At 46.9% G+C, this 13,527-nt stretch overlaps 2 protein-coding genes across 2 annotated transcripts in view; both read right to left on the minus strand.

Moving 5' to 3' along the window:
- Window positions 1–3,626: 3,626 nt before the first annotated feature.
- LOC119268542 (ubiquitin-conjugating enzyme E2 5A) lies at window positions 3,627–9,341 on the minus strand. The gene is made up of 5 exons (XM_037550202.1): window positions 9,177–9,341; window positions 8,990–9,078; window positions 5,020–5,147; window positions 4,099–4,203; window positions 3,627–3,986 (listed from the first exon to the last, which is right to left on the minus strand). The coding sequence occupies exons 2-5, from the start codon at window positions 9,057–9,059 to the stop codon at window positions 3,846–3,848; spliced, it is 444 nt and encodes a 147-aa protein (XP_037406099.1). The 5' UTR covers window positions 9,060–9,078; window positions 9,177–9,341; the 3' UTR covers window positions 3,627–3,845.
- Window positions 9,342–10,135: 794 nt separating this feature from the next.
- Window positions 10,136–13,527, minus strand: part of LOC119268541 (vacuolar protein sorting-associated protein 25-like) — a 4,399-nt gene continuing 1,007 nt past the window's right edge. Inside the window, exons 3-7 of the mRNA XM_037550201.1 lie at window positions 12,128–12,267; window positions 11,817–11,870; window positions 11,599–11,687; window positions 11,428–11,497; window positions 10,136–10,487 (exon numbers count right to left, since the gene is read on the minus strand). Of these exons, the coding sequence (XP_037406098.1) occupies window positions 10,366–10,487; window positions 11,428–11,497; window positions 11,599–11,687; window positions 11,817–11,870; window positions 12,128–12,267 (475 nt within the window). The 3' untranslated portion in view covers window positions 10,136–10,365. The remainder of the gene's footprint in view (window positions 10,488–11,427; window positions 11,498–11,598; window positions 11,688–11,816; window positions 11,871–12,127; window positions 12,268–13,527) is intronic.

The following is a 13,527-nucleotide window of genomic DNA, read 5'->3' on the forward strand; positions in this document are numbered from 1 at the left end:
TCACTGTCTGGGAGCGACAAGTAAAAATATGCTTGAAAAGACCCCAATGAGGCCGGCAACCCAGGAAATTCTCACACAAAGAAATGAAAGCGGCGAGATAAACGATTGAGTTGGGGGTAAAATGGTGGATTTGTGCCCCAAAGAAGTTCAGAAACCCTCGAAAGAAGGGGTGAGGAGGCAAGGAAAATCCACGGTCGACGTGGGTGGCAAGAAGAACATGCTCACCCTCCCGAGGTTGCGGCTTAGATTCCTTCCCCGGAAGCCGCGCCGAGTCGTAGGGGATCAGCCCCCCTTCGGCCAGGTCGTCGAGGTCCTCTTGGGTGATCCTCGAGTGGATCCAGTCGCCCTGGATCCAGCCCTTCGGCAGGCCGGTCCGCGAAGAAGATCCGCCCCGGGTGGTCGCCTTCCCCTTCGACCTCGCCGTCGCCTTCTTTGCCCGCTCCAGAGCCGCCGTCTTCTCCTTCCTCATTGCCGCCGGCGAGACGCGTACAGAGCGGTGATGCTGGGGCGAGAATGAGCGCAACGAAGGGACGTGGAGAGGAGAAGAGGAAATGAGAACGCACTGTGCGGGAGACTCCGGTCCAATGCCTTATATGAGGCCGCTTCCGAGTGGCTGACGGGTAGGCCCAGGTGACTCTGTCAAATCCCGTAATGACCGCGTGCGCGATACATGGCGAAAAAGGTGGTGCAAGGATCGAGGCAGCTCCGCTCTATCCCATCCGATTACTGCGGCCTCCCCTGTCTCGCGCGCTTCCCAAAATTCTGATCCCATGGAATCTGCGGGCAGCAAACAACTTGTCAGACCAAAAGATCTCCTCCGCACCGTCACTCGGAGCCTTACAAGTAAAGAAATTCACTCGACGAAGAATTAGGAATGGATCAAGGCGACTGAAAAGGAAGTTGCTGTCATCACTCAGGTCCGTTGATCCGAAACAAGATACGCTCACGGCATGAAAAACGAGTCGGAGAAGTTCTCAACTCCTTCCTCACTCAAACCTCGATCCATTCGGGGGCTAATGATGAAGCTATGTACCTAGGATAGGGTCATGGACATGTCCTAACTGCCCTACCCAAGGACATCTCTAGAAGAAATCACCTTTCAATCGACTTGAAGGCGTTCCACTCGACAGACTCGAAGACACTCGACCAAGAAGCAATCACTCGACCAAGATCCAACCACTCGACGGCCAGGAGACCTAAAGTCACTCCTCACGCTAACGGCCGGTCATTAAATAGCTTTTATGGTCATCATAGCACTTTATTACTAGCGTTACCAGTAACGCCCTGCCTTAATGTACATTGAACCCTTTGTAACATGGGCTGGCCGGGGTCCTGGCGCACTCTATATAAGCCACCCCCCTCCTCCGAGACAAGGGTTCGCACCTCTGTAACTCATACTCACATAATCCAGTCGACCGCCTCCGGGCTTCGAGACGTAGGACTAATACTTCCTCCGAGAAGGGCCTGAACTCGTAAACCTTGCGTCCTTACAACTTCTCCACAGCTAAGATCTTGCCTCTCCATACTTACCCCCCTACACTACTGTCAGACTTAGAACCACGACAGTGCTAATGTGTACGGGTCCAACTTTGACAGTACTCAGTCGGAAAGGGCGTGGAAATTTTACCAAATACGGCAAACCTATTGTTGGGCCCTGTACAAATGTTCCCGCAAATGAATCGCACAGTGCAGACGTGGAACAGAACCAACACTCCTTAGGGCTAAGAGCATCTCCAGCCATTGAGCCTCCAGGAGGCATATTTTTCGCCTCCTTAGGGGCTGCCGGCGAGAACTTTGGCCTGGGGACGGGAAGTTTTCCACTCGTCGCGCCCCCAGGAGGCGATAAGCGGGGCCGACGAGGACGAGCGAGGTGCTGGTGATCATCAGCGGACGAGGGAGGTGAAGGACCGGGCTCCTCGCCGGCGTGCACCTCCCCTGCCTGGCCGCCGCGCGCCCGCGCCCCTGGCCGCTGCGTCCCCTGGCTTCCCGCGTCCGCGCCCAGGCCTCTCCTTCTCGACGACAAGGCGGGCGCGAATGTCCTGCTCGGTCGGGGTGAGGGGCCGGCTCAGCGGGGCGCCGAAGGGGGCCAGGCCGGCGAGGAGCAGCGGGTGCTCGAGGGAGAAGGTGGCGGGGCCGGCGGGGAGGCGGAAGGCGTGGGAGCGGCAAACAGGGCGTGCCAGGCGACCATGGCCGTGGAGGCCGCGACGGTGACGCCGGCGGCGCGGAGGACGGGCGCGGAACGTGGTGGCCTCCTCGGTCGCCGCCTCGGCGTCAGGCACGAGCAGGTCTCCGGCGTCGACGAGGACCAGCGACGAGGCGTGCCAGGCGGCGGGGAAGGGAGTGGGGTTCGATGCCCGCGTGCATGAAGGGAAAGAGAAAGAGAAGGGAGCACGTGGGTGGGCCAGCGCCCACAAAAGTGAGTTAACAGGAGAGAGAGCCGCTGGCAGGTGGGCCAGCGCCCACAAAAAGGCGAAATTAAGCCCCCCAGGAGCCCCTCGGTGCGCTGGGTGTCGTATGGGATCGGCGGCGGGAATTTTTGCTTCTACCGGCGAAAAACGATGAGTTGGGGGCTCGAGTGGGGCGATTTTTGCCCGCCAGCACCCAAAAAGTGGCTTGGGAAGGCTTCTTGGAGGCACTAGTAGAGATGCTCAAAAGGAGATGGTCCCGAAGGCCCCGTTTGGTTTCATGAGTAGTTTGGGTTAGTTTGGACTCAACTAACTCAAAAATATTCAAATAAGAGGATTAGTTCGGGTTAGATGCATCTAACTCATTCAAAAAATCTAACCCATCCAAGAGGTGCTTATTTGGGTTAGTTCTCTTTAGGACCACTAAAAAGACACATTTTTCTCTCGCTCAGTCGCTCTCCCCACTTCCTCGAAGCATCTCGTCCTCTTCCTCCCTCCCTCTCACACCGCCCGTGAAGGCGCATCTCCATATCCGCGCTCCCGTCTGCCCCCGGTAACCAGCCCCGCCCTATCCTCCCTTCCAACCCCCTCGTCTTCCTGCGGCCCGTCCGCCCGCCGATAAGCAGTCGCAACTCCTTGCGCGGCCCGTCCCCGTCGGCCTCAACCAGCGCGACTCCTTGCGCAGGGACGGCGAATTCGATTGGCGGGCTGTGCGAGAGGCCGGCGCGGCTCCTTGCCGGGCGCATCCCCGTCTGCCTCGGCCAGGGCTCACTCCGTCAAATCCAGCAGGAAATAGGGTTCCAAGTAGTCAAATGATTAAGAAAGAGCATTTATTGTCAACCTAACCCTACCATTCAAACACCTCTTTGGTTAAAGTTAGTTTAGGTGCGGTGAGAAACGCATGCACACTGAACACTGCGTGCTTGCACAGAGGACAGCCTGACATCTCGCCCCACCCGATTTACAGCTCAACTCCTGACAACTAGCCTCTTACTCTCTTGAACTAAGACGCAAATTTGAAGTCCCAACCCGAATCATCATATTCATACACAGCAAGCCGCTACTGGCGTTATCATTAGTACAGTACTACACTGTAATTGATTGTTTTGACGCCACCTGATAGAACCCCTGCGCATGATCAGACCAGTACTAGTACGGGTGTCCGGCATACAGGCGATGCCCGCCAAAGCACGCAACGGGTAAGCAATTTAAAGCACAAAAAATTGCAACGGGTAAGCAATTTAAGTGGCAGGCAGGTGGCTACATTTATCTGAATCCAAAATATGCAACACCGGTTCCATGTTCCAAGTCACTGCGCCAGGTGACACAGTTGAGCAACGAGTGCCAGTTTGACAGACACATACACTGGGCGGGCACACACGAACTGATCGAGAATGTTACAAACAAGACTGACTCCGGCGACCCATCCGCCGTCTTGCATTACATGGCATACCTTTGCGTCCAGGTCCTGGCGGTGCTCTCGTACTTGTGCCGGTCCGTCTTGTACATGTGGGCGATCTCAGGGACCAGAGGGTCATCAGGGTTCGGGTCACACAGCAGGGAGCAGATGGACAGCAGCACCTGCATGTATGTAACCCGACAGAGTAGCAGCAGATGAGCTCAACTCCACTGTGAAGAAGAACCAAGCAATTGCAACCAACTTGCACCGGAGAGGGAGAGGAAACTAGCAAACCTTGGAAATGGTCAGAGCGGGGCTCCATTGGTCCTTGAGGATGTCCAGACAAATGCTCCCGTTGCTGTTGATGTTTGGATGGAACACCTTGGTGCGGAATGCCACCTGCATGTTGCATAAGGAAGAGGGTTCATACTTTGCATTTTTTGTAATGTAAAAGCTATGGATGGTATTCAGTATGGCAAGTGAACTTCCCGACTGAAACTTTTAAGCTTTTGCACAAGATAATCAGAAACCATAGAGCTTCGATAACTTTTCAGTTCAGTTAGTTGTTTTGCCTTACGAATAAGCGGATGAACACCTAAGTGATTAATGTGGCCGCACAACCACTGCAAAGCAATTCTGTGGTTCTAAACAACATAGAAAAAAGTGTTTGTGTACACCGCAAATATTTCAAACTTCACGGACCGTGCATTCACTTTTGCAGGACCATAGGTGTAATTTACCAACTCTATATAAGAATCTAACTGAAGCCCCATCTTACCCAAACACATACAACAAATCCACCTTACTTAGTAGTTGCCGCCCAAATCTACCATTCAGAACCAGTTCAAATGAAACGGCTCCTTCTAAGCCATCAAATGTCTTCAGCAAGTGTGCTTAGAGGCATGGAGCCCGACCGTTAATCTATTGCAGAGTACTTATAAACATGGATTTCTAAAGCTACCGCACATTTGAAACCCATGTAAGGCTTTATAAAAGACCAGAAAAGAAAGCCAAAAAGATAAACCGAACCAATGAACTAAATAAAATTGTGTGTGTTACCAACACAAACAGAAATGAACCACATCTGTCAGAGTTCCGTTCTTAGATGTGAACTGTGAAATGACCTCAGACATATACGATTCAAAATTTTACAAAGTACATATGAAACAGAAGAAATGCAGAGAAACAACTGACAATTAGGCTAGTGCCAAGTACCTTTGGTGGTTTGAAAGGATAATCAGGAGGGAAGTGGATAGTAACTAGGAAAACTCCACCAGAATATGGGCTGTCAGATGGGCCCATTATTGTTGCCTGCCAATGGAACATATCTTCACCCACAGGACCTGTAAAATAGTATCATATCATCATCAACTAGCTATGTTCGCATTATAACCATCTTATCTAATAGACATGTCGACTAGCTATACTTGACACAGAAATGAACTTACAAGAAGACTAGGGGTATCAAACAATGTCAAACAAAACAAATTGATGGGAAAAAATGACTAAACGTCAGTAACCATCCTTGTAGACAAAATTTACATCAGTGTTACTTGATTGGCCCAAGATAACTGGATTGCAAATTCGCGCACCATCCAAAAAGCATTGTGCGGTCAAGTGAGAAATATTAATTGACGATACATCCAAGACAATTCTACATACAGTTGTACCCTGAGATAATTCTGCGATATAAATTTTAGTTCCATATCAAATATAGTATAATTGCATAATAAAAACGGTATTATGCAGACATTTTTTTCTTGAATCCACAGAAACAAAAATATTTTTGAACTGCTAGCCCGTGTGGTTGCATGAGTTGGGAGTAGTTACACTAGTGTGCCGAGCTCATAAGATTGCATATTCAAGTACACATCGGCAAACAAAATGCAGAATAGTCACAAGCATGGCCAAACTTATGCTTAAATAAACCCAAATTGCGACATGGTCGTTAGTTGCTATTTGGTAATTAAATTAAATGCTGCTTGGACCTCAGTTGAGACAATAATACAATGCACGATCCTCAAGTTCAGGGACCATCAGATTGAAGTGAGATATCTGTTGTGCCAGTATAGAAACATAGGGGACAGTTTGCTACATTCTTTCCAATAAAAGTTATAACCATGTCATGCCAACCTAGTAGTGCGATGCGTAATACATGGGTGAGCTGTACCCTGCATGTTCACTCTGCATATATACAACTGATCTAGAACTAGAAGTAAAAACTTAATTTATTTTATTTTCAATAGTTTGGTGTCATCAATGTGAAAAGATGATGACGTTGCTGCAAAATAAGAAGGGAATGCACCTGGTCCATTATCAGATCTAATACAGCCAGTGTTCTAGACACCAATATAACATTGCTTCACACGTTACCCACAGAAACCAGCGTTGACATAGCTAGTTCTAGTGTAAGCATTTGTTGGGAAACATAAAAACAAAACACAAATCAATAGGTAGCTAGATCTCCCCAGAAATAAGTCAAGCTACCCTTATCTTTTCTTAATGAACACCTGTTTTAATTATCTGAATCTTACTGTTAAACGATGCATTAATTTGGAAATAACAGTTCTTTAATCAAAACCTTATAAGTTACAACTGAAGTGTATTCAGAGGCCCATCCTCACATATCAGATGTTTAATTACTTTGAACAATTTCGAAATGGCTGCCGCTTATGTTCAGGCCAGCTTGGAACTAAACCCCACCAAATATCCCAATATCCAGCCAGGGATTTTATTCTAATTGTATTGACAAGACTTACAGTATCCACCATGACGAGACTAATGTCGTTTGTCAGATCGCCTAAGGGTAAACACCGTATCTCCGTGAATCACTGTGATATTAATCACTGATTGCGTGATTGCATCAGTTACCGTTGGACAAACTGTGTCATGTTACCCTGAACCACGAGCTGTGGGCACAACAGAACGAGCAAGACATTGAATTTTGCGCTGCGTAATATTGCAGCTTTTCTGCTCTTTCTTCCTGCTTTTATTTCTTCAGAAAAGGGAAACAAGTCGTAGCTCATGCTCCACTACCAAACATGTAATCACATGTCCCGAGCTAGTGCTATGCATGCTACAAAGTCGTCGAGGAGTGTACAGACCGCATCCTCTGGGCAAAAGCTAACTAAACTGCTGAAAAAATTCTAACAAAAAAAAGACCGACGGTAAAGGGCTGCTGCCATATGCAACGGTTTTTGGGTTGGGCCAAAAATGCTGCCATGGCAGACTTATTTGCCTGCGACGCGAGCGGCAGGGTTTAACAGGCCACAATCTCCCTCTTCAACCCTGTCATGAGAGGATGGCGATGTCGACGATGCCGATCAAGGCTCGAAGCTCCGGAATCGTACACGCCCAAGGGACTTCATCAGGATATCAGCCTTCTGCTTGTTCATGCCGATGAACTCCGCGGTCCCATTACTGTTCTCAATTAAGTCATAGCGGAGATCGATATGCTTGTTGCGATCATGGAGAACTGGGTTCTTGTAGATTGAGATTGCACACTTGCTATCAATGGGGCAACCTCCTGGTTCAGAATTTCTTCGAGGGGTGAGAGCCAGATTCCCTGGCATGCCGCGGTGGCGCGGGGATCATCGGCCCCTCTTGCATTGAGTCGCCGCAGGCCATCATCAGCCTGGTCCCTTGTCCTCCTCGGGCTAGACAAGGTTCCCCGCCGCTGCCGCCGCCGCCGCTTCATCGCACTGCTTCTTGCGAGAAGGAATCTTCGGACGTGCGCCGATGATGACGAGTCCAACCCAAGGTCGGTCTCAAGATTTTCATCCCTAAAGCCAAGCTTCCATCCACCACCTTCAGCAAGGGCACGATGCTGGCGTGCGTCGACATAACCTGATCGGAGATCTAGTGTTTCCACCGGAGTGCACATGCTCGTCATTGAGGTCACCTCTACCATCAACACTTGTTCGGCTACCGACGCCTAGCCAGCCGAGTACCGCAGGAAAAGGAACCGGAAGTCAAGAAGTCCCATACAGCCTCGCCTTCGGTCACTGACGCGCCACCTTCGATCCAACAACAACATGCATAACATGACACCTCCACCAGAGCCACCATGCAGCACCTGCCGTCAGGCATGATTTGACGTCTCCGCATGAGACATTGTGCGTAGCACCCGCCGGTGGCTTCACCTGCCGGCGACAGGCATGCTCTGACGCCTCTAGAAGAGACACATGTCACTCACTGAGCCGCATCGAACCTGATCTGTTGCCGCCATCCTCAAGGAGGCCGTCACCACTGCAAGACCCAACCACTCCATCATCCACTTAACCACGGAGGCGCTACCATCGAAGAAGCCGGGCCGCCGTCCCATCGCCCAACTCTTGCGGCACCATCAGGTGATGCCACATCGAGCAAGAACACAGCCAGAACACCACCGCCAAACCAGATGCAGGCTACTGTGCTGCCATGCAACAACAGCGGCCGACAACCACCACACAGGGGCGACAAGAGGAGAGAGAGGGCTTTTTGGCCCGATTCTCCAGAAACCTTATTTGGGGGGAGAATTTCACTTCCCGGCCTCTGCACCAACTAGGGATGCACACACCCTTTTTAGTATGAGTACCAAGATTTTTATCTTGAAGTGTAGTCTCACCACATATCAAGCATGGTCCTCCAATATATTATTTGTGAGTACCAAGATTTTAGCTTGATGAGTGACCACACATCAAGCTTGGTCCTCAATAAACGGGGGAAACCCTTGTGCATCACCTGACAATTCTAAGAATTGAACCCAGCTGGTTAGACTGCACAACCGCATACCTAACAATCGAGCTAAGGCTCTCATTGCAGGCAGCCTTCTTTGCCTGTGACGCGGGTTTAACAAGGCCACATGTCAGTACATAGCACCGTTGATCCAAGTCCAGATTCATGCTCCCCGCAAAAAAAAAGAAAAAGAAAGTCCCAAGTTCACGGGTAGTTTTCACCAAGAACTCCAAGCACACATCGCACCTTCTCCCCTTCCCCTTTTGGGGCAAGCAGAGCATAAAGCGTCACTCCAAATAGCTGTCAAGCAAAGCATTCTTTCGCGGCCGGTACAGTCACGGAAGACGCGAGCGTGTGCACAGCAAGTCATTCCGAAGCATAGCATACGCACAAAAATCTGACTCTTCACACAAGGGCATGTCCTAGAAGTGCAAAATCCAGACCAAAAGAAGCAAGAAAGGAGCAAGACCTGCGCTGCATGAGGTAGGGGGGTCCTTCTGCAGATCCTTAAGCTCCTTCTGTATCCTCTTGGACGCCATCGCGCCCTTGCTCGCCGCCCTGTTTTTCCCCCCAAGAACCAGAGCAGAGAAACCATCAAATCTGCTGGCATAAACAGGTTAGTACACATCACAAAGAGGAACTGGAACGGAACAAACCTCTGGCTCGATCTCCTCTCTGCCTCCTGCTTCCGTTTCTCCGCCCCCCTCCTCGCAAGAACCAATAATGGGACGGAACTGGGGAAAGGGCCAGGAGCAGCAGGGCTATATATGTAAATGGGCCTCCCGTTCCTTTGCTCGCTGTCTGTCTGTCTTGATGCAGGTTTGCGTGCTGGTTTTATTTATTCGTTTCCGTCGAATCGTCCTTCAATGCGGTTGGGACCTGCTTGCTTACTTTTTAGTGGTGCGGTGCCATGGCTGATCGGCAAAGGCGGGTGGCATCAGATCAAATGCCCCATCCATCCGCTGCACTTGCACCGACCCCCTTTCGTATTAGTGGCTGCTGATGAACAGGGTTATATGTTCTCCCTTCTTTTCTTCTCTCAATCAACGCCAATAGATTGATGGATGGAGAGAACTGACGTGGAGTGAGACCGACGGAAAGGCAGCCGCGTCTCCTCCTGATATTATAATAATCGTGAATGAAAAATAAAGAATCTGCAGATTCTGGTGGGAGGCCCTGCCGACTGATTGATTCCTCGTGGCCTGCATGTCAGTGACGGGGCGAGAGAATCCAATTCATGCAGCCCAAGTGGACATGAGTGGAACCCGGCTTTTTGTTTGGGTGGCTGATTGCCTGACAACCGATAGTGATGTTAACACAAGAAAGCTACTCCCTCCCTCGGTCCAAAATACTATAAGAGCCGTTCTAGTATCAAAAACGCTCTTATATTATGGGATGGAGCGTGCGTCACAAGAATCTGCGGGAATTGAACTGCAATGTGTGAGAAACTGACACTAGTTTCTAGAATACATTCCTTTCTTCCAGCTGAAGCGTGCTATCTTGATAAGCTTACCCTATTTTATTTTATTTTACTTGTTCAAATTCCTTCCATTCTAACAAGCCATATATCAATCAACGATTGGTTCTGAATATATGCTGAGACACTAGTTGAGCCTTATGAGACACACAACATGCAGTTTTATAGGTATATATGCTGAAGATGAATAGAAGGCTAAATACAACAGTTCGGGAAATGTGAATAGAGCAAATAAATATCAAGGTTTGAATGATGCCGATAAACACGCCGGAAGGATGTGATCAGTGTACGGGTAAGAAGGGATGTATCATGTTCAAGGACACCGGTCGAGATTATTCATCTGTTAGTTGGGGGCTAGTACACAAAGTTTAAACAGAAAATTTGACGCCTTCATCGTCTGCTGAACTGCCCTTAAAGATAACTGCCTTTCCCTTCTGTTCCAGCAGCCTCAAAGCTCGCATGAGGACACCACGATCAATTCCCGCAAGTTCTGCAACAGGCGCCACAGGAGAGAATGATTCAAACTGGCCACAATACTAAGACAACTTTTATTATGAGCGAGGGGCATGGCCTATGTATTACTTTTCTTTTCTTTTTTGCGAATTATGGGCTGTGCATTAGTAATGAGGCACCAACACCAACTTATGTCACGGCCTAAGCTCCAGAGCGTAGCTGTGCAGGGGAGGTTGCATCATGGCGTGATAGCAGCAGGAACAGGGTTTTCAGAGGATAACCTCTGGCTTATTCATTCATCATATAACATAGATTATCCCTGGCTTTATAGAATAGCCACCCCTAAAAGGAAAAGTGTAACTGCATATTCCAATAGATTCTTATCCAAACTAACCAACTAGGGAATCAAGAAAAAAGAACTTATCAGCCTAGGCTTAGCCAGACGGCTCCTCCTGAGGCTTGTGCCCGCTATAATACCAAGCCCACATGACAAGTTGGGTAAACATGGAAATGTGTATCCAACAGCTAGCCAAGTCTAAATCCTACTCCCTCTGTTCCTAAATATTTGTCTTTTTAGATATTTCAAATGGACTACCACATACGGATGTATATAGACATATTTTAGAGTGTAGATTCAATCATTTTGCTCCGTATGTAGTCACTTGTGGAAATATCTAGAAAGACAAATCTTTAGGAACGGAGGGAGTACATGTATATTACCGTTTCTACTGCAAATTGCTTCAAAGCAAGAAAATAAGCTTAGCGTCACGGAAATATTCAAAATGAAAAATCTAATCTTGTTGGCTAAATGGGGGAGAAGCCCTCCATTAACTGTGTGTTCACTTAGATAGAAATGAGCCTTCCGCGGATCGAACGTGAGTGGGTGGGCTTACACCATAAGCTCCAAGCCAACCGAGCTAGAGCTCGGTTCTCAATGGAAAATCTAATCTCATCACCATGAAGTTTGGTATACTTACCGGTCCCATGTGTTTCAATTCCAGAGCGTATATCTTCAATTGTTGTTACTTCCAACCCATTTTCCTTTACCTACAAGCATAACACATAGATAAATATTAAGTCACTGCCACTACTCATTGATAAATTGATAGCTTCGAAAGAAACATGTTTAATAGAATACAAAGTCTTACGAAGTCTAATATGTAGTTAGCCCAATCTTGAATCCGCAGCCAAAGAACGAGACACTTCTTGTGATTTTTGTCAATCCACTCTGCGCGCCCTGCAGTTTGAACTTGGCTTTAAGTAGTTGCACACAGGCCAGGGGTAATAAAGGCGTCCATTACCTAGAAAAACAAAACTACACACAGCTACAACAATAACTAAAGGTTTAATGTTGTGCAGAATAAACCTTCACTAACAAGAGCTGCAAGGAACACTTCCTTTGCTTCATAGCTTAGAGATCCTGAAAGCATGCAAGTTCAGTGTAACGTCAATAGGAATGTCCAAATGCATTGTAAACTCATCGAGTGAACAAAATTTTCATGTATACACTAGTCCGGCATGCTCAATAGGCTCCATAGTAGGCCTTAGGAACACATTACCATCATGCCAGATCACTATGTCATAGCACTTTCAACACAGTAAGACATATTTTTGCTGAATTGCAGTCTTGCAGAAGAGTAGTAGTCAAAACACAAGGTTCAGACAAATACGACTTACTCTCAATCTTTGGATTGGAGAACAACGGAAAATCTTCTTCCAGGGAGATTATATACATCTTTTGACTTCTACAGTAATCAAGTATCAGCTCTTTCCATAGCTGCACTTGCTTTTCACGTGTTTCTCTCACAGGCTGCAAACTGGGAACAAATGTTCTCATGATATTATTATCAGTCCATGAAAATATCAAAATTAGTGTTTAACAGAAGTTTTCAGAGTTTGTTTTAAGACAACATACACAAAAATTCACTTACACTACTAAAACAAATGTAAGAATTAGTAAAGCAAGGAAATGCTTCAACTGCTACACACACTATTGGGATATGAAAGAAAGATGATCTTAACATCACATATCAAAATAGATAGGCTTAGACACTCTGAACCAAATACCATGGATGCTATGAAGTAGAAATTTGCAAAGAGAGACATTTGAGTTTTAACCGACGGCAGATTCTCTGAAGAAACAAGTGCTTAAGCTTACTAACACAATTCCTTTAGTGATCCTGATCTACAAATCCTGCTTACATATTCATTCTTCACTTACACAATAACATTAACCACCCCGTGTTTTTCATTTCAAATCTATAAAATGTCATTTCATACCTTATTGACAAGCTAGCTCAGAATAAAACAAGGGATGAGAGATTAAAGAAATTTACATGATTTACAATGTACTCACATGATTATATGATACTCCCTCAGTTCCAAAATATTTGAGGTTCTAGGTCTGTCCTAAGTCAGACTTCTTTAAGCCTGACCATGCATATAGAAAATATATTGGCATCGACAACATCAAATAGGAGTATATATAATATGAAAATATATTTTGGGACGAATCTGATAAAACTAATTTGGTGTTTTGGATGTTGGCATATTTTAATAGACATTGTCAAACTTAAAAGAAGTTTGACTTAAGAGAAACCTAGAAATTCAATTATTTTGGAATGGAAGGAGTATATACGTTTAACCGTTATGAAAGGGCAGGGTATATACAAAAATCACGAACCACTTTTTTGTACAATTTGCACAGTAAATCATTGCCAAACAAATACTCCATAGTAGTGGTAACAAATGTTCCCTCTGTTCACAAATATAAGATGTTTTGGATATTCCAATATGGACAACATATGGACTGAAATAAGAGAACAAACACACTAAAATGATATAACATCCTATTCAGAAAAAAGTTAGAACATCCTATATTTGTGAAGGGAGGGAGTATTTTGGAACGAAGGGAGTAATTCAGTGAAAAGCAATTTCATTACTACCATAGTAGTTGGAGCAGAAGTTAACTGCACAACTTTGTTACCAAGCACTGATTAAGAATCTCCTACTCCCCCTATACGGCTACACATACTGCAGAATGACAAATCATGCAAAATGTTCAAACATGTGACACT

Source organism: Triticum dicoccoides, chromosome 3A (genome assembly GCF_002162155.2).
Source record: "Triticum dicoccoides isolate Atlit2015 ecotype Zavitan chromosome 3A, WEW_v2.0, whole genome shotgun sequence".
Taxonomy (NCBI): Eukaryota; Viridiplantae; Streptophyta; class Magnoliopsida; order Poales; family Poaceae; genus Triticum; species Triticum dicoccoides.